Raw genomic sequence first — 21,836 nt, 5'->3', positions numbered from 1 at the left:
AACCGGGGTAGCCGTTGTACACGAGTCACGAATCTCTGCAACAATGAGAACATTTTCTCCCACGCGGCAATGTTGGCCGCTCCAGGGATGTAAGGGATGGGGGGGGAAGGGGATCGGAGTAGGGAATGAGGGTAGAGGATGGGGGTAGGGGACGAGGGTAGGGATTGAGGGTAGGGGATGGGAGTAGGGGATGGGGGTAGGGGATGGGGGTAGGGGATGAGGGTAGGGATTGAGGGTAGGGGATGGGGGTAGGGGATGGGGGTAGGGGATGGGGGTAGGGTATGAAGGTAGGGGTTGAGGGTAGGGGATGGGGGTAGGGGATGGGGTAGTGGATGGGGTAGAGGAGGGTGTTGGTGCTCATCAAACAATATCTCGTGGCTCATGGACTGTAGGGTCATGCAAAAAAAGATATATCCTGAATAAGAGTAAACTTTTTTGTGAAAATACTAAATCTCAAGCACATGAGCATATCGGTTGCAGATACAAATGTTCACCACCAGGTGACACACAAAGCACGCTGCTTTGTCCAGTACGCTGCTCAGGAAGTTTGGGGTGCTCGACTAGCGAACGGTTTTCGGTGGTTATTTACTAGCATAATGAGCACAGCACGTCTGTGTCCCACGCGTGACGTCATTAATACTCATGAACAGGTGACGTCCTCCACATGGACCCCGCCCCCCTCATTAATACTCATGTCCAGGTGACGTCACTCCTCATCAAACAGCCCCCACATTAATAATCGTGAAGAGGTGACGTCTTCAAAATGGACACCCCCCCCCCCCGCGCTTAATATGAATTAGCGGGTGACATCACTTCATATGGGGGGGTAAAAATGCCAAACGACTGACAACCCTCACTACAAAGGCACAACCCTCACGTCACACGATCTCCGTAACGCGATTGAGATATAGAAGTAAAAAGGACGTCATTATGAACAAGGGATTATAACCTTCAAATGAAATAAGTCTGTGTCACCGCGGCCTTACACATTTGCACATGAATTGATGCAATGAATATTACGTCGCGGTCTGCTTTTCGCTTGCAAGTTTCAGATTTAATGAAATACACCCGTTCTTAGACGGGCAAAAGGCTAGTTGCTTAGATTACAGATGGGATCAGCAGAATTATCTGGTGTTGCGGCTGCATCGACAGTGGTGTACAAGCACAAATAACAAATTAAGAACCTCGCATTCACAAAAAAAAACTGTGACCTTAAGGAAAAATATATAATTGGCAACGTTTTGGGTTCATGGCTCTTCTTTTTGTGCTATGAAGAAGGACAATGGCTCAAAACGTTCCCTGTTATTTATTTTAAGGCGGCTGTGTTATTGACGAACGTGTCCAGTATTTTCGTTGACAACTGTACCACGTCGACTCATCGACGGGCTCCGTGTACGGCGGAGCTTCCCCTCTCAAGGCACCGTCGCATGCATTCAACCGTTCCCCGTCATCGGCACAATCGTTAACTTGTGTCAACGGGTGTTGTTGGACGGGAGAAAAACGCAGGGCGCAATAACGTTCGTGACTTTCGTTCAACAAAAATGATCCGGGTGTATCGTTAAGCGAGTCTACAAACGGTTTGGGGGTTGTCCTGCAACACGCAGTAACCACAGGGGTTGTACCCCAGCATCACATGCGCAATTTTATCAAAGGACTTTTGTGTTAACCGAAGCCCTATTCAGGTTTCAAGTTAATTTTTGTTGAACCGGGTGCAAACTCGAGAGAGCTGGCTAAAAGCCTCATTTGCAAGCGAGACCTGGGTCACCGGAAAGGAAAGAGCAAAAGCGAACCAATTCAAGTGCAGCAACAAATCGAACAGACGTCGGAACAACAAAAGAAACGCATCGCATGATGAATTGAAAAACGCCTCGCAAATACAAATCAACGCCAAATCAATATAAAACTCTGCGCAAAATAACAAAACTCCCATTGTCTGTTTGGTGCAACAAGAAGGGCTTCATGAGAGAGCTCTGGGCAGCTTCGTGTCTCTGCGGCGTGTTTGAAGCACAGAGCCACGATTCACAGCACGACTCTCGGAGGAGTGCAGTCCGCGCCAACAGCGAAAAGGCGCAGAACGGCCGTGGTCCTGTGACTTACTTTGCTCTTCATCATGATCCTCACTTCCCCAGCCTCGACAATGAAGAAACAGTCAGCCTTGGCTCCCTGCACGCACAGAGGACACGATTGTTAGACATTAAATCGTCACTCTAATTAGCTTGGTTTTGCTCAAGGTCGTCGGGCCCGCAACGCCGCTTACGTCACAACAACGTTCCACCGCCGTCAGATAAATGTGTCAGTAATAGTCGTAGGAGTGCATCGCTGTGAATCGGGCACCAAGTCGTTATATATGTGCCATGGTTCTGTTCTGGGTGACCAGTCGTGTCAAAGTATCAGCGTCTGCTGCTCATGGTTTGTACGGATGCATTTTACGGCTGACGATCTGCGAGCGAATGCAGGATTAGGTTTGGTAAGACGCAAGATTAAACGAATGCAACGTTGCACGTGCCTGAGCGATGATTTGCTCCCCGTCTTCGTATGACTTGGTGGTGATGGTGTCCACCACCTTCATCCTCTCCGACACCTGTGAACGCGCAATTGCACAAAGGGGGGGGGGGGGGGAAGCGAGCGGTCACTCTCAAGAAGGCGCATGAACCCAGCTCCCACCACCACGCTGAACGACAACAGTCACAGTGAGGTCATCGCTTCATCTGGTAAATTCTCGCCCTCAGAATAATGGTACACACAGTGGCAGCACTCTATTGATGATGATTCTTAGGTAAAGGTGCAACACTGTTCACCAACTCCATGGCAGGGTGGTGGTGCAGTGGTTAATGCTTTCGCCTCACAGCGAGGAAGGCCTGGGTTCAATCCCCAAACTCGGGCGGCCTTTCTGTGTCGAGTTTGTCATACGTTCTCGCCCTGTCATTGCATGCGTTTTCTCCAGGTTAAGCGGTTTCCTCCCATCGTTTAAAGTAATCTGAAAGTTACTCAATTGGGATCACATACAGCAGCAGCAATGTTGCCCCCCCCAACTGCGAAATTTTGGCAGGACCCTCCTGAAAAAAGAGTTCCAAGACTCAGTGAGGTTCCTGAATAAACAAACCAATTAAAACCCTAAACATGCAAGGAGGTGAGACTAATTTGCCCCTTGCAGATGGGCGACAGTCCTATGGATTCACACTTGGACAACTTCCAGCTCAAAAACAGCCACGTGATCCACCAACCCTCACCTCCAAAGCACCGGATCACACTCCCTGTATAGCATTGCTGCACCTTGGGATTCCGTTGTCGGCACGAAGAAAAACCGATGTTGAAACGCCGAGCTCTGTGTTGTGTTTAAGAGACCGTGAGAGCAAGCTCAGGGAGTGCCAGCCGCTGGGGTTGCCTCGCTGGGCTCGTAAAATCAGAGCCATTACGCTCGCCGTGACCACATCAAAGGTGCCGGCTTTTAATCTTTGACAGCAGAGTTGTGGCTCGCCTCTCCTTTGGATGTACGGCAGCAGTAACAGTAATAATAATGTATTTATTTATTAGGTAGGGGTCATAATCTGCAGTGTCATTTAATTTTGTATCGTTTTCTTTCCCTTTCCCCGGTCCTCCAAATCGGCGCTCAATTGTGCTACTCACAAAATGTCAAAGTCACAAAAGGCATTGCAAAAACCTTTGCGTAGAGAGAATGGGCTTGGGAGGATAACGTCACAGAACTGCCAGGCGGCACAGATTTTATCCGACGTGCTAAAAGTGTTCATCACGTAAATACAATCACAATTTTAGCTCCGAGGTAGAATATGGCAAATTAAGTCAAATCCCAAAATTAAGGATTTATATTCTTTCGTATATTTTTTGTCTCTATTTCCCAATTCTATTCCGATAGTTCTATCAGTGTCAACAAACGATGGATCAGTTCGGAACTCTCGCAGAGCAGGGCAACTCTGTGAAAGAGAACGGCCTGCAATAGTGGATGACATAGAACTACTTAGAGATGCCTGGAAGTGACCTCTGCTCCAATTTCTCATCTGCCCTGTCACCGAAAGTAATGTTCGTCCATAAGAGGTTTTTTTTTGGGCGACATCGCGTAAATGTATCGTTAAACCCGGCACCACCAAACACAGCCAATTACTAAGGTTTGTCACATACACAAAACATGCCAATTAGTTAACAGTACAGCACTCCGGTGCGTTGGAGAGTAAATCCACTACATTTACAATTCGAGTACAACGTTTTGCCAGTAATTACAACCAGGTTCATCAGGCGACAGCCAGAATTCAATCGGTCAACTTCATAGTACACCTTTCATATATATATAGACACACATATATATACACATACAATAACCATTTTGGTCTTCCTCAGTGCACTGCAGTCTCTAATTTTAAACGTTACTAAATTATCTAAAACTCGACAAGTTCATCAATAACACTGCCATAAAAGGATCCTTTTAAACATATTATTTTCACTCAAGGCCATGGTGTTGTTATTAATGAGTGTGTTGAGTTGTTGTTATTTGTTCTTGTTCACCACTGCCAATGCAGCAGCATCAGCAGAATAATTAGTTACATTATCTTAAGTCTGGCATCTTCATGCGGACTCGTTAAGTCCCGTCTGAACACCGCCGGTCAGGCTTTGGCCATCATTGTGGAAATCAGAGTCACTGTCAAACCTGATGATCTCGTCCACTCACAGTCACTGTTGACCAAAATACCCCAAAAAATGTACATGTAAACCTTTCAGCTGACAAAATATTTTGGGCACTAATTTCGCAAACAAAATTAACATGGGCACCAGCTCAGCATTAATCATTGAGAGCCACTCCGAACCCCCTTCCCCCGCCGCAGGCCAATTCCATTTGAGCAGCACTTTGTTCACTGAGGATTGGCTCTGGGCATGGGATGGGCTGCAGCCGAGTATAAATTACGGGACTGCATCTGTGGTTGATATATAGCCTCCAATGCTCCCATTTGTGAAAGCAACCACACTCAATTTTTAAACCCACAACAAAATTATTTCAAAAAGTAATCGTTAGGAAAGAGGAGTTACGCTCCGATACTGGCCGCCCACCATCCATCCTGGCCACCATCTATCTTTTAATGCTAAGGGCATCGTACATCCTTTAAATACAAACGTAACCTGGGCCAATATATATTTATATACCAGCACGAGATGGCCCTAAGGCAGGGGTCGGAAACCAATACAAATTTTTTTTTCTAATTTGGTAAAAAAAAACTCAATGCAAAGTGAATACGAGGTAGTGGTTCTTACTAATTAACATTGATGAAAGCAGTTCCTTAAAGAGTCGCATGCAGCCTCCGGAGCCGCAGGTTTGCTGACCCCTGGCTAAAAGATATCCAAATGTGAGAACAGGGTCATGTCTGAAACTAAAATCAAGGTACGGTTATTGTTAAACAATGTCATAAAGTTGAGCCCTTTGTCAATCCACTGCTAAATGAAGACCTCCGACATGTTCTTAGTCAGGGGGGGAAGTTTGACCATAAATCGCCACGCTGGTCAGTGCAGATTAGTGAAATAGGATCAGGAGGGGGAGTCCACAATCGATTCAGAAACTACTCACCACTGATGTTAACCACAGTCTGGAATGAAACACGGGTCGCCCGGGGTTTATGTTGCAGTGTGTGCAAACCACTGCGCCACTGCCATTAAATTTAGGATACATAGCCATCACTGGCATCGAATATTATGGAAAATCATTTCCAGGCAAGGTGACGGTAACTCATCCGCTGGCTTTAAATCCAATTCTCGTCCATTGTGTAATGATCTTTGGTACTGTTCGAAGGAAAGTGTCAACATATCATAGATCAATTCATTTGGCAAAAGCTAACGCTCACCACTGCAGTTACATCTAGCAGTGGTGAGCATAACATAACGAAATGATAATTGAACGTGTAGGTCACGTGTACATTGGATTAGAGGAAATTAAGAACGTTGGGAGACACCGTACTGACTGAGTGATTGGGCTTGGGCAGGTTGTGTCGCTAGAAGGGACGATCGCTGGCGGTCGAGACTAACGATGGATTGGTGGCCAAAGTGATGGAATGCATCTGAGAGAGCGCACGTCCACGGTGGAGATGGAGCGCTTAAATAGGATTGTGCGCAGGTGCTAGATGTATCCTTACATCGCAGGATCATGAAGGTAAGTGATGGCCTGGACAAGCCTCTGTCCAGCAGTGGATTGATCACAGCCAGTGCGCTTACATCACTGAGCTTCACTGCGTTGGCGTTTACACGCAAGGACTGCAAGGATCACATTTAGCTGAGCAGCATGAATATGTTTTGAAAAACCGTTGCTTACAACAATGCCTTTTGTCCGTGTTTCTCCAATTACTACGAGCCACTGGGAAACAAAGTTGCCCAATGCTCGGCAAAGCACAGCAATGGCGCAAAACATCAATATAAATTATTGTTGTTTGTTGCACACACAAAAGCGCTGCAATTGGCTGGGTATGGCCACGTGAATATGGGTCTTCACGGCAGCAGAACGACAATTCAACATGGCAGGTGGTTGTACTCAATATAGATTTGTCTATCTTCTTGAACACATATAAACAAATCACTTTAGTTATTGGAGACGTAATTTCTTTACGAAATAATATTTGCTCTATCATTTATTTCATTCAGAGGTTGATAAGGTGCACCTAACTGTCTCGATACCCTGCCTGGTACAAGCGAGTTCCTTTGGCCTCAGGCTTTCCCACCCTCTACTAAATGACCGTATTCTTCAAATTATAAGATGCTCTACAAAGTAACACACTCCAAACTTGTGGTCATTGACAATAATGTTATACAGATCTGGTCTCACAGAAAACAGCTACCAGATAAGACGCAAATTCCAACATTAGCATTAAAATGCAAAGGAAAATTGCGCATCTAATAATCGGCTGAAGCCTGTAAGACAATTGGATGTTGCTACCGGTTGAGGTGGATCAGTAAAGCGATACCTTTGTTACAAAAACAGAAGCAGCAAGTCGGAGCGGTCAACAAACGCAACAAAGTTACGGGCAGCTAAAGGTGACGGCGCAGAGCCTCAGGCTCCGGGCAAGGTCCCGGGGTTGTGTGGTACGCACATCGAGGGACTTGAGAAGGGGTACAGACTCGATGAAGGCTTCGTACATCCTGCGCTTCTGCGCGGCGTTCTTCAGGATGATTCGCCGAAACGTTGCCCGGTCCTGCATCACCAGAAGTGAGTGGATGGAACCGAGAGGGGGGTCAGAGAACACAGAAAGGGTTAGGCAACCCGCTCGCCGGCCATCGGTCACATCCTTATCGCTCTCGTACATATGTTGAACTTCTTCCGCACTGTGCGTAGCCAACCGTGCTAATCGATACTTCGACCGATACGACCACGGTTACCGCTTCGGTGAATTTCACCTCGTCAAATACTCTACCCAAATTCAGGACATGGTCTACCAGGCACTGTTTTGATTTGAAGCTTTCATGACTGCAGGAATCCATACTCTTTGGTTCTTTCGGTAAAGTCACGTAGGTAGAAAAATAATAGATCACGACGTTTCGATCGCAACACAAACAATTGTCATCAGGTGGGACAACCACAGCAAGAAAAAACTGCTGAAGTAGGCGAGAGATCTGCCGTGGCACGAGGTTATATAGTAGGCCTCGACAGTAGGGGGGGGGAGAGAGAAGGGGGGGAGGAGGCGGGGCAGAAAGTGGACCCTGCGGCAGCACCCGGGTCACTGGAGTAGAGATTGGAGAGAGATGTACAGAGAGAGAGAGAAAGACACAGAGAGTCGGAAATAACAGCTGACATAGGCAGGTAGGATGGAAACATCACAGTCAGTTAAGACTTTACCTGGTTAATAACGTCCTTCCAATGATTGCTCAGTTTGCTCATTGGAAGGACGTTATTAACCAGGTAAAGTTCATCTCTGACTCTCTGTGTGTGTCTCTCTCTCTCTGCGCATCTCTCTCCGATCTCTACTCCAGTGACCCGGGTGCTGCTGCGGGGTCTACTTTCTGCCCCGCCTCCTCCCCCACCTTCTCTCTCCCCCCTACTGCCGAGGCCTACTATATAACCTCGTGCCACGGCAGATCTCTCGCCTACTTTAGCAGTTGTTTTTTGCTGTGGTTGTCCCACCTGATGACGATTGCTTGTGTTGCAATCGGAACGTCAAGATCTATTATTTTTCTACCTACGTGACTTTACCGAAAGAACCAAAGAGTACCGAATGTTTTGTCTCATTCGAACTGTCCTGCTACTGCTGCTTACGTTGGAATTTCGTGGACCCAGCAGCCTCCCCCCCCTTCAAGGGGGCTGGACGTGATAGGAAGAAGGCGACAGCGTGATGACGCGTGTGCGTGCGAGCAGTGCGTGCACCCACCATGGCCCAGAGCGAGCCTTCGGTGGTGGCCACGATGGTGGCGGCTCGCGGCGTGTTGTACATGAGCGCCAGCTCGCCGAAGCTGCCCCGGTTGTCATAGCAGCCCACCTTCTTGGGCGCCCCATCTATCTTCACGAAGATATCGAACACGCCTCTGGAAAAGAAGAGAACGGATGGCACAGGTGCACGCGCAGGATCCGGCGTTAATTTACAGTTGCCCTCCTCATAAATTATGGTGAGCAGGTAGTAGGGTTTTATCTACCGGCGAATTTCTCAAATCTGTTTTCCCGCTTCTTGTCCACTACTCGCCACCGTGGTGAGACATTAACTACCTCGTCTGGTATACAGGAGGTTGTGGGTTCGATCCCGATTCTGACGCCTGCTGTATATTTGGAGTTCGCGTGGTCGCGTGGATTTTTCTCCGGGTCCTCTGGTTTTTCCCTCCACATTTAGAAACAGGCGTTTAGAGTATTTGGCTGCTACATTTTTTAACGTGATAAGCCACTTCGTTGAGCATCAAACACATCAACGACAAGTGTGCCATCCATGCACACTCTGGCGGCATTACTGCAATCCACACAGCTTCTACTGCCGCCTTGGATTGGTTGAAGGACCTTACCATTTAAGAAACTGTTGCTTACATACCATACAAAATAAATAAAAGTTGAGCTCTCATTTGTGGCCAGGTCACTTATGAAAAAGAGTTTCTTAGCTCAGTGGGCCTTACCTGGTAAAATAAAAAAACAGTTAAGTTTACTTTAGCAGTATAAATAGGTATACTAACCTGCAGCATTGGTAACCAGGGCTTAATATCAGTCCAGATTTTTTCGGTTCAGTGACCCAGAAAGTATTTCCACACCCGGCACGACACTTTCAGTATACCACCTAGCTCGTGGCACCATGTCTCACAAGCCTACTCCAATCTATTAAACGACCCAGAAGATATTCGCTGAGAAACTAAGCCCAGGGGTGCAACCCTATCGCAGGATCGTAAGATGGCAGCAGCTTGGCAGGCTTTAATCCAGCTGCTGCTGCTATTGATGATTCAACCAATTCACTGCTTGGCAGACAATTAAACCAAACTTAGTGAAAGACTAAAATTAATTAGATGGGTTTTTTTGTGTGCGCAATCATTGGTGATTGGAATAAGGACATCAATTCACGACACTTTTGAAGCCAGTTTCATCAGAGGACAACTGAGGCCCAGAATTTAACTCTCAGTGGCGTTGGCTCAGCGCTCTGCCCTCTGAGCCACCGGGCCACCTCAAACAGCTCTTAACTTGTGGCTACGCACATATGTTGTGGCCTGGCTTGCCGTACATGTATTTAATGACTTGTGAGAAATAACAAAAGACATCACCGCATCGATTGCTTATTGAACCAAAGACAAGTGCCGCTGCAACTCCAGTGTCAAATTTTACAGCCCTCTTTAAATCCATTTTTGGATGCAGGTCTTCCGCATGCTATAAAAAACTGGAAACATAATTCCTTCGAAGATTGTTTCTCTTTAGTGGGTTTCCACTTCTGTGGTACAAAAAAAATCAAAGACAGATTATGGGGAAGGAGATTATCAACAATACGGGAAGAAGGCATGACTGTACTTGACCGCATCATCCGAGCGTTGCACCGTATAACGCTCGTGACCCTGTGCAATTCTGCGAACGAGCAGCAAGCCGTATCCGCTGGCAATGACGGCCAAAAGGTGTGTCGTCCTTCACGGTACGTCGTCGTCGTTATTGGATTGGTCCCTCGGTTCACGTTTTTATAATCCGTTCCACGAAAACTACTGTGAACCGAAATAATTGTTAATCGAATTGACTTATAAGTTGAGAAATAAGCACAATAATCACAGTCTGCAAGAGAGCTGTTTCCACTGCCAAGACAAAAAACGTAATGTAAACAAAACCAGTCGAGGTCTAAAAGCTCATAAATGGGCATCGCTGATTGGCTGAGGGCATGGTTCAACCCACTGACAAGCGCTCGGATTGGCCGAAATTGGTACCCCACATACATAACGTAAACACATACCGGTCATCAAAATGATATTAGTCAAAACCATGGGGTCCTATGGAAGGCGAAATGTTAACCGAAAAACTGTGAACCGATGTCACTGTTTAACCAGGGAACGACTGTATTATTATTACGCAACCAACACAAACCGGGACTTTTACTCTTCTCAGACAGACTTGCAAAGCTCCCAGGACAGAGGACGATGATCCTGGTTAAAACCCCAGGACAGGTGGTGCAGTAACCCGAGGATGGGGTGGGAGCTGAGCGGGTGTCAGTTTGGGCACCGACGTGTTTCTGCGTACAGCATTTCTTTGTGCTGTCAAAATCCCATGACAGAAGCAAAGGGCTCCCTCAATGTGCCAGCCTGGCAGCTTGTTTGATTGAGTGAGTGTGTGAGTGAGGCGTTTTATTGTGAACTCAGACAGCCGTAAAGTCAGTACCAGTGACCATTGTACTCGAACGTTAAACCGAACTCGCACGGCTCAAGAGTCCACAACTCTCCTTGCCTGGCACAGAGGAAAGCGGCCAGTGGGACAGCATGGCGACAAGTCGTTGCAAAATAAGTAATATTTAAAAAAAACTTTTTTTGAAACACGCTTGAATGAAATGTACCGTACTAGTAATGGAAGAACTCCACGACTCCAGGAAGTGAGCCCGAAGTTTGCCATAACGTAAGGGACCGTGGTTATTTACAGCCAACGTCAGTTGAGCGTGGACAATTAGACCCAAGCCGAAACATAACATAAAAAAGAATGTTTAAAAATATATATTTTTTATATTTAATGATAGAATATAGCATTGTCATAAGTATGACATAAGTATACCAAGTTTGCAGTCGAAACCACATTGGGAAGTGGGTAAAAATTGAGTGACAAGATTTGAGAATACAACAGAGTTAATAAAAAGCGTGTAAAAAAGAAAGCTACCTTTGAGCGTGCATCGTACACCACACCAAAAGCACAATCGGACGGTCACGATTCGCTGGATTGACGTCCTTAAACTATTACCCAATTAATACTGAGGGCCTCCAGAAGAGATTTTAATATCCGTAATCAAAACAGAGACACGGTTAACATCCTGGCTTGATGAGGGACTGTGGCGTGGCCGCACAGCATCTGTTCTGTGTCTTCGTGCGTGCCCAGGAATTGAGAGTGAATCTCGCCAGACTCCTCCTGCACCTCGAGTGCTCCCCACTTGAGACACCGTGTACCATGCCAGGTGTCTGATCGTAACTACAGTGCTTTCGAGATAGCCTTTGTGCTACAAGAACAGTGCAGATACCGAATGTTCTCATTCAATTGGTTATTCATTGTGTAATTATTTGGAGGTGGGGGGGGGGGAACCGAAAACACACGACCTCAAGTTTATAAATCCTAAATAATCTGTACATGTTCCCAAGGGTACATCCGACACAACCTCCACGCCGAATGCCGCATTCTGTCAAAAGGAAATTACGCAACTCAACGGACCGCTGAGTTGCATCGGCCTGGAGGCAGCCATGGGTAGTGCACTGCACTACCAACATGGCGACCTTCGCCAGGCAATACTTGGCCATGGTGAATATCGTTTGTGACGAGTGGTATCTCAACCAGCCCAAGGCCCCAACCACCCCGCCAACCCCCAACTTCACCAACTCACATTGACCAGTGCGGTGAAGTATAGTAAAACAATCCCTATGGCAGACACGGTGTGGGGAGGACTTCATGCGGCTGTGGATTGAGAACGAGCTGCTGTACGTGGCATTATATAATGCTTAAAATTCACAAGCTCTGTTATTGTACACTTAGCTTACCTGTGCGATGGATGCATCGCAAACCTAGGGTTGTATCACTGGTGTAACGCCACTGGTGTAATGCCACTGCTGTAACGCCACTGCTGTAACCCCACTGGTGTCATGTCACAAGACAATGACATTTTCGTTCAAAACTATGACAGCAGGCAGGGCTTTGAGTCACTTGAACTTCAAGACAAAGCTCCCCCGAATAACCTGAACAGACTTTTGGGGCAAGTGCTGTTAGCGAGCACCTATGAAAGCCGGCACGGCACACGAGGGGGTGGGTTGCCACGCCTGGCCGCCTTTGTCTCCCCACTGGCAATGTTTATACACCGCACCATGTACTTAATTGAAGCTGAGTTGATCTAGGGAAGGCCCAGGACCAGTTCGGATAATAATCGTCACTGCTGTTGGTCATGAGCGGAGATAAAACCCGAGTCGCCGAGTTCGTAGCACAGTGCGCGAACAATTGCGCCACTGCTCCCCACTTGAACTTCAATCATCCTCTTTACCAATGCATCGAGCCTGCCTTTAATCCACCATGTGCAGGGCGTTTGTCACGTGTCTTACAATCCAGCATTTTTAATGTTCAGAGCTGGAGGTAACCAAGCCGAGACCATCGACTTGCTCAACTTGAGAACCCGGTTCAATCACGGGTGGCACAATCCTGGACTCGAACCAAGGATCTCAAATGTGCCGTCTCAGTGACCTCTGAGCCTCCCGGCCACCTAAATGGGTAAATTTTTAACTGAAATGACATATCTTGTGAGTAGAAGTGTGAAAGTTAAACTTTTAAATCTTGGAAAGAGCTTTTATTGTGAAGATAATAATTTGAAAACGACACTTGGCAGTTAATTACCTTTAAAAACATTAAACAAACCTTTTAAATATTGCCTGTCTCCCCTTACATCATTAAAAGTTGAGCTTATTTTTACAAAGAAAACCTGTTTATAGTTCAAATCATTAATGGAAAGTGGACTTACCTGTCCTGACAGAATATATATAACAGTTTATATCTCTGCAGATATGAAGTTTATATTTTTTAGATTAATGCTAAAAGCACGACTTTTGGGTTCAATCACACGAGGAAAATTTGTGTCGACACCCTCCTCCACCCAATACAGCCAATTAATAAAGTTGTCACGTGAACAAACGTGGCAATATTAAACTTATTTTTAAACTATTTTTGTATTTTACCAGGTGAGCCCCACTGAGCTGTATAGCTAATTTTCAGAAGCGACCTGGCCACAAATGATAGCTCAACGAAGTGGCTCATAACGTGGAAATGTACAGCAGCCAAATAATCTAAACGCATGTTTTTAAATGTGGAGGGAAAAACTGATAGTTACAACCAGTATCAGCAGGTAGTTGCCAAATTTTCCGGTGGAACGAGTCGCAGTGCATTACCACATCACTTGGCATCAGCGATAGTCATTAAAGGGAAAACAATTCCATAAAGAGAGTAAACTTACTCAGCTCATACGAATATACGTTGTGATTCATACCTAATTACCACAAATTAAATGGACAATTATGATGAGGACGCTTTGACAGAAAGGCAAGACAGACACTACCTTACATCATTCAAAGGACACACAGCAGCTCATTAAAAGTAGATTGATGTCAAAACGATGATTGGAATACACCGAGTTAATTATATATACTTCTTACTAGAAGCCCATTGGATGATGACGATAATGATTGTACAGACAGGCAAGACGGACACCACGCTCCGTCATTCACAATGGGCGCCGACAATGCAGCTCGTTAACAGGAATTTGATTCCAAATGCTGGGGTTGCGTGGAGCGGGCGACAAAGATGGAATTCGAGATGAGCTTGGATCTGGGGCAAGGGACTGCAGCTTGCTCTCAAACAACACATGGAGCAAGAAAGCCAGGGACCATTGAGACAAGGTAAATAACACTCGCAGTATTCATCACTTCCTCCACAACCAAACTACTACATTCCCTTTGTGGCAACCCACACAACTTAGGAGATTTCATCTGCTGCTCATTAAGCTTAAGTCAATGTACTAATTTGTTGTATGGTAAGCGGGTGTTATGCGTAATAAACGACTGTCAGGCTCTCTTGGTCTCCGTTGTCGTTTATTTAGGTTCTTCGTATCGCACCCCGCTGGTCCTCGACCGGCCTCGCGCCGCCTCCGCCGCGCGCCCCGCGCACGCTCCGTGTGGCCCGCACTCGCTGGTGGCTGCTCCGGTCTCTCCGTGTGCCCCGCACACGCCGCCAGCCACACCGCTCGCTCCGTGTGCCCCGCACACTCCGCTAGTCACTCACTAGCCACGTGTGCCCCGCACTCTGCTAGCCCCTCACACACCGCTAGCCCCGTCTACCCCACGCACACCGCTGGCCGACGGTGTGTGTAGGTCTTCGACCACGTGGCAGATGGCGCCGCTCCTCCCGCACTGCCCAGCGTGGCTTCCCCTATTCTCGCTCCGTTCCAACTCCTCGATCTCTTCTGGCTCTCCCCCTATATCCTTCCCATCACGTGACCCTGACTCCTCCTTCCCGTACTGCCCCTGTCTCTGCCCCCCCCGTTCACCTCGTCTCCCATTGGAGCCGAGGTGAGCAGTGGCTCCTCCCACACGCCCCGCCGACCAGGCTCCCCCCCCCAATGCTCCGGGCCGTGTGATTGGCGCGGAGGCCAGCAACCACCCCGTTTATGCTCGCATTACATATGTAAGGCACAGTAATATCTCACGAGTTATCTAGGTTGGTTCATAAGACGTGATGTATTTGAGGGCAGGGGGGGGGTGTGTTCAATTCTGTGTGCCGTGAGTGTCTGGTCACGCGTTGGACCAAGGCGTTTTCATGAGGAACTCTCTGGCCGTGAGCAGTGTACTAGCCCACATGCGAGAAATGGCTACGATTACCCACGAGGGACCACGGCGTGACAAGACCCCAGCAAGGCGAAATCAATGAGTCCGCATGAACACGTGGGCAGAAATTATTCAACAACGCCATTAGATACTGCAGTTGCAAGCCCCACAATGGTAATTGGTTATTGATGAAAGTTATAAATGACTTCAGAGTGGATTACATTTGTGACTGTATAGCTGACTAAATTATGACAGCAACTGAATAAAATCTACGAACTTGAAACTTTACAAAAATTGCGTAGGCTGTTGTCAACTAGCATAAGGCTGGGACTGAAAATAAATGCCAACTCAATTAACACCTGCACCAAATATAACCTGAAGGGGCCCTTTCAACTGCACGCGTGTCAATAAACCAAGAGCGGTTGGCGAAGGATTAACGCTCTTTCTCTTATGGGTACCCACAGCGCAAAGCAAACAGGGAGAAGCACAGGGAGAAGCACACGGCAAAGCAGCCGTGGGGTGGGCAAAGTGCCAGGGACGGATTGCCGCATCGCGCCACGATTATGGTCAAAAAGTTTTGCCAGCGCCGTTCGCCGGAATTGCCTAAGGGTCAGCTGGGATTTGCACCGAGCGAGCACTGAGCATTTTCCGTTGCAGTAGTGGGAAAACTGTTTGGAAGGGTAATTTGTTGTTGATATTTTTTCCCCCTCCCCCACCCTAATTGCATTCCAGCGTGAAGCGATAACTGCATTTTAGGCACTACAAAACGGCGGTGTCGTAACGTGGAACGTTTCCGGCTCTAATTAGCGGGTCAGCTGGATGACGCATGCGACGCGGGTTCCGATATAAAGCGGTAACAATTTATTTTTGGCTGAGAGTGAGAGCGTGCAAAAAGAAGGGCGGAGAGAGAAGCGCTCGGAATTACAGAAGCGCATAAACAGATCGTTGAGAAAAGTGAACGGGCTTGGGACAGGACGTGTCGATGAGGGATGGGCGTGCGGCAATAAGCTGGCAGTAAAGAACCAGAACGGGAACCGCACCCGGGAAGACAACCACCGGGGAGAGATGGAGCAACGCAATCGGCTCACATGCTGGAGTGAGATTCATTGCGGAAACTCTGGAGCTGGGAGGGATGGCAACGGCATGGCGAGGCCTTTATCCAGAAAGTGGATAGGCCACGTCTCACCGTGATGGTGACGATGACAATGGTAAGGCAGGACTTGCACTTACACGTTTGCCTGCTTGAAATGTAACTGCCAGAACACATTTTCCTCCTTTTATAACGCCTCAATGCCCCTAATTGTGATCACAAAGGCCCGCATAGATGCTTGTGAATGGGGCGTCTACAGAGAGGCTGATAAGAATCTGTGCTTGCATAAGATCATGATGTCAAGTTAAATTGGACCTCTCCGCCAGGATTTGCAAAAACCTGACCATGCTTGGGTCCTAAGCCAAGCACTGTGAGGTTTAAGCCGGCAGAGCCGCAATTCGATTAAATCAGGGATGGGGAGCCCACGGACCACCGGCCGGATATGACCCACGACCTAATTTCGTAGGTACAGCCCGTGGAATTCACTTTAACGCGGCCTTCATTCCATATGGCCCACAAGCGATGATTAAATTGTCTTAGCATTTAATGTTAAAAGTGTCGATATATATAATTTTATACTTATTTACCTTCACTGCGAGCATCTTGTTCGTTCTAATCAGATACTAGAGTGGAATGTTTGTCGACCTGGCAAACAAAGTAGAGTTTATAATCTATGCACGTTCGGTCACCACCGCCACTGCAGGCCTACCCCCCCTGGTGTGACGGAAATTACCGAGGTGACAGCGTTAACATATGGCCGCCCGCCAAAGCTCTTTGAAAGTCCTATTCTACCATTGCGACAAAAAAAAGGTTTCCTAACACCTCGAATTAGGGGAACAATCTGGAACGAGCACGGGGAAGTTCGGTAATGAACACCATGACAAGCCACTTAGTTGAACTAGCTATCATTTGCGGCCAGGACGCTTCTGAAAAAGAGAGCCCATAGCTTTAGCTGCTGAAATAAAAAAACATAGTTGAGCTTTTTTTGTGATTTGCTTAACTTTCCTATACTTTGCACTCCTATCGTGTTTATGTATTGTTTGCCGTTATAACTTTCTACCTTGCCCCGACTGGACATCTGTGAAAAAGAGCTTGATAGCTCATCGGGTTCCTGAGTCGTGGATGGCAGCACGCTAGGCTCGCGGAGGTCGCCCTGGCGCAGGAAGTTGAAACAACGTCTGAGGGGTCACAAATTTCACCGCACTTCCGATCACCCAGCAGTGCTTGTGCACCATGGGAACCGATCGGCAGGCTCGTGCGCTGTGAGGTTAAGAGTGCAGGTACACTGCCCAACCCCTTCCAAGACGTCTGGCCAGGGTGGAAGAGTAGCCCAAACACCCTCTTGTAGGGGACCCCTCTACAGTTTCCTCCAGTGGAGGCCACCATCCACCAGCAGTGGCACGAGCAAGCAAGTGCAGGGCCACGCCTTTGCTTTCAGCACGCGTCACTGGCCCTATTGCATAACTGCCGGTTCCAATCTCTGCTGCCCCGGCCGTCATGACCCTCTGGCCAGGAAGTGAGATTAACTGTATGGTGCACCCCCGGGGAGCTCGATGGCAGACAGTGCCACATTACAATATGTACGCGTAATAATACGGCGCACGCAATCAGATTGCTTTTGGACAATTAACATTTTGCTTGTGTCTTATATCAGTCCACGCCACGCCGTGGCAGCGGTCATTCTGTCAAATGGAACTCGATTGACGATTGTTCGTTATTATTAATAGGGGCGTTTACCCAGGAAAGAATCACCAAGTGTTGTGACTTGCTTTAAGGAGGGACCTGACTAGTTTTCGCAGTGGGGGGTTGGGTGGGCGATGGATTGCATTGCAGATTCCAATTGAATCGTCGTTTGCGTGTCTCTGTCTTTTTATTTGGACCATGACGTCGGCACAAAATGGCCGATCGTGTTTTTGTATTGTTTGTTGCTGGAACTTTCTGATCCCCCTTTGCTGGACATCTGTGAAAAAGAGCTTTATAGCTCATCAGATTCCTCCAGGATAAATACAGACTCTGATTCTGACTTACAACAGAAAACTCAGACTCTTTTGAGACAGCTAAGGCCCATTGAGCTATACGGCTATTTTCCAAAGGGCGACCTGCACAGGAAAGCGGTAACAGTGGCACATTTCAAGGGATGGTGCGTGGGATAAAATAAAGAAAATAATAATGAAAACCGAAAAAACACGTTCAAAAAAAGAAATGAGATGGCAACAGCAGCGTAGGACCATGCCTACATGTCTCAACAGAGGCAGCGGCAGCAGGGCAGCAATTAATTAAGTTCATTCAATTCATCGAGCCTCTCCCGAAGCTATCGCGTGGCTTTCACACGTGGATATCGATCTTTAAAAATAATAACACTAACTACACCTTCTTTATGTTGCTCTTCACCAAGCCATATGCAAGAAGAAAGAACGGAGCGTAAATATTTGGCCTGGTTTCATTGCTGCGCTATATCCCCCCCCCACACACCACATACAATGTAAGCAAAATATAAATCTTGAGGTGGGAAGCTCTGGTTGAGGTCTGATGGAATGACCCGAGCATGAAAGTCAATGATGATCACCAATTGCCATAAAACATCATCATCGCCGAATGGTTTTTACAAATCTACTCCGCGTTGCACACTTAGCAGACACAGGCAGGCTGATTTATTTTTGTGTAACCAGATGAGAGCTGAAGAGACCAGGCAGGATGAGTCATTTGCAAGAGTGACCACGGGCATCAGTCTACCAGTAGGGGGGGCATGGCGAGATGTTAACTACCTCGCCTGGTATACAGAACATCGTGGGTTCGATACCAACCCTGATGCCTGCATTGTTGGAGTTTGCATGTTCTCCTCGTGGTCACGTGGATTTTTATCCAGGTCCTACGATTTATCCCTCCACATTTACAATCAACATGCGTTTAGAGTATATGGCTGCATTAAAATTTCCACATGCTGATATGCCACTTCGTTGAGTTATCATTTGTGACCAGGTTGCTTCTGAAAAAGAGCTACATAGCTCAGTGGGTCTTACCTGGTAATATTTAAATAGTTTAGGATAGTTTTAGTTTACTCTTGCGAATGACATTAGGGGTCTTTAAAGTCCAGAATGAGTTAAGCGGACGGCGCATCGCATTATTTGTGGTCATTGCACACACAGTGACAATCAGGGCAGCCGCTGGATTTGCAACAAGTGGCAAAGGTACCCACCACCAATGGGCCACTTTGCCTCTCCAAACAGCCCCGCCCCCCGTGCCCCACCTCTCTCAATCCTGACCCCAATTAGGGGGGGCATTTTGGCGACGGCACCACTCCCCACCTCTCGATGACGTAGAAGTTGTCGCCGTCGTCGCCCTGGTCGATGACGTGCTCGCCGTTGTCCACCTGGCGCTCAAACATCGCGTCCAGCACCTGGGAGAGCTGCTCCTGCGTTCGCGAGCGAGCAGGGAGACACGCACGGAGTACGGTGGTGAGATGTTAACTACCTCGTCTGGTATAGAAGGTCGTGGGATTGATCCCGACTCTTGATGCCTGCATGTTCTCCCTGAAGTGGATGCCTGGCTTTTTCTTTAGGTCCTACGGTTTTTCCCTCTACATTTATAATGAATGCCTATTTATAGTATTTGGCTTTTATAAATGTCCACGTGATAAGCCACTTCATTGAGCTATCAATTCTGGTCCAGTAACTTCTAAAAAAGAGCTATACAGCTCAGTGAGCCTTGCCTGGTAAAAACATTTCTATTAATAAAATAGTTGAAACTAAATAAACAAACAGTCGGTAACATCTCCTTCACATATCCATCTCATATTCATCCACATGAAAATATTTTTTCTAACAACCCATCAGTCGCATTGCCTTCTGGAAGCACGTGTTTTAACTCGTCCATTACTCTGCTGATTATTCAAATACTTGACTCATCGGATAGCATGGACATTGTTATAATAAAAAATGGTTAAACCTATGTTCCCACGTGTGACGCTGGACGGGAAGTGATGGGCAGGGCTTGGTGATGTCATGGACATTCTCAGCCACATCGAGCAGGTCGTGTCTTGTACGGGGGTTTCCCGCCTTCATTAACCGAGCACTGGAATCTATCTTGTTATTATTTGTTGTCATCACCATCATCAGCTATGGTCAATGGACTGGTGGATCAATCAGTCCTGCGGATGTGATGGCTCCCCTAGCTAGTGCCTGGACTCAAACCTTGCATCCCGCTACATCTTGCAACTCTCACAGCAGCAATACCAAAGAACTCTGGGCATTCACCTGCACATCCCTTTTGCAGATTCACACGCCGTGCGGGGCCATGGGAAGCTATTTTAGCATACTTCACCATGCCGGTAAGGGTGGGTTGGTGATAGGTGGGGAGAGGCAAGGAAAGGGGGCATAAAAGTACAGTGCAGATATTGACTCAACTGCAACTGCCCTCTGCTGCCCACAACATTGTCCCGCAATCTATGACACCTAATTAACGCAGGGCGGTCACGATTGAAGGCTCAAACCTGCTTAGCTTGGTCACGGCGCACATTGGAGCTGCACAATCGACTGTAACCGAGCGAGTGATGTAAATTGTAATCGTATTCTTGAAGGGCGAGAAAAGCTGAAATGTGGCGAATAAATTGCAGCCTGGACATCGATTGGTTTCACTCATGGGACAGTGGTCAGTCTGAAGTTTTTATTTTCTTCGAATCTTACGCTAAACACTTACAAATATATGAGCCTGAAAGTGGGCGAGATCTGCTATTTAGTTACGAGCATACACCAGGGTGGTGCTAACAGTTATAGACGATGTTGCATCTACTTCTAAGTCAATGTTCAGGAAACTCAACCAGCCGCAGAACAATATTCTAGATAATTTTGTTTCTTATTTATTTGTGCCTCATCTCTCCTTCTGAAAGAGAACCAGCGATGGATGGATGGATGCAAAAATCAGAAAATCCTTGCATCATTCTGTCACCGAAATGGTTAACGCTAGAGACTGCTGACTCGAAAGCACAACTTCAGATGCAATGCAGAATTATTATTATTTTTTGTAAAAGAAATGGTACATGCAAAACAAAGTTGCCAGTTAATGAGCAATTGGGCCCAATTAAACACGATTTATGACCTTAAAATCGCTTCCCTACTTAATGTAGGGCTTCACTCCCATAATAGACAGAGTATCACAACACATCCCCAGCAGCAGAACACCTGTTTGTTCAGTAGTGCAGGTAACCAGTCTCCAAGGGAGACTAAATGTGTGTGTGTGACGAGTATCCAGAATAAACGTGCATGCGTGTGTGGATACCGTAGCCACATCACGGTGTATGAGAAACAAATCATAACAAAGAAACACTCGAAACAAAAAGATCTTCCCAAATCCTCCACAAATCTTCCCTAAGCCAGACAGCCCTGCAGCCTTGTCACTGTTCAATTAACAAAATGGACAAAAGGTGGTTGTTGCTCATCATTTGCTGCTGTGTCACCACGACCCAAGGCTAATTTGTGCAAAGGTGTGAATGAAAATGAATACACCGCCGTCGCGAATCAATGAGTAGCCTCCTTGGATACTCCTTGGTTGTTAGAAAAACTCAATGTTAACGTATGACATTGGTTCTCTGGTGCTACTCTGCAATTGCTTGCCTACGTCGCTGCAGATGGCAGGGCCTTGACTTAGAGGGAGCTCTAAATGGTACTTGGCCTACTCTTCCACGCTGACCAGATGTATTGAAAGCGATGGGATTACCCACATTTTACCCCACCGTATGCAACCTGCCCATAGACTAACTGTGGTGTACCCGATTATA

At 47.0% G+C, this 21,836-nt stretch overlaps 1 protein-coding gene across 1 annotated transcript in view; it reads right to left on the bottom strand.

The window, feature by feature from the left end:
* The window catches only part of LOC144732921 (cAMP-dependent protein kinase type II-alpha regulatory subunit-like), a 99,606-nt gene that overhangs the window by 7,195 nt on the left and 70,575 nt on the right, over positions 1–21,836 (bottom strand). The window contains exons 5-9 of the mRNA XM_078614588.1: positions 19,369–19,475; positions 8,352–8,505; positions 7,080–7,181; positions 2,507–2,581; positions 2,098–2,163 (exon numbers count right to left, since the gene is read on the bottom strand). Coding sequence (XP_078470714.1) covers positions 2,098–2,163; positions 2,507–2,581; positions 7,080–7,181; positions 8,352–8,505; positions 19,369–19,475 — 504 coding nt within the window. The remainder of the gene's footprint in view (positions 1–2,097; positions 2,164–2,506; positions 2,582–7,079; positions 7,182–8,351; positions 8,506–19,368; positions 19,476–21,836) is intronic.

Source organism: Lampetra planeri, chromosome 44, assembly GCF_965212315.1.
Source record: "Lampetra planeri chromosome 44, kcLamPlan1.2.h2, whole genome shotgun sequence".
Classification (NCBI taxonomy): Eukaryota; Metazoa; Chordata; class Hyperoartia; order Petromyzontiformes; family Petromyzontidae; genus Lampetra; species Lampetra planeri.
This window is presented reverse-complemented; position numbering and strand designations above follow the sequence as displayed.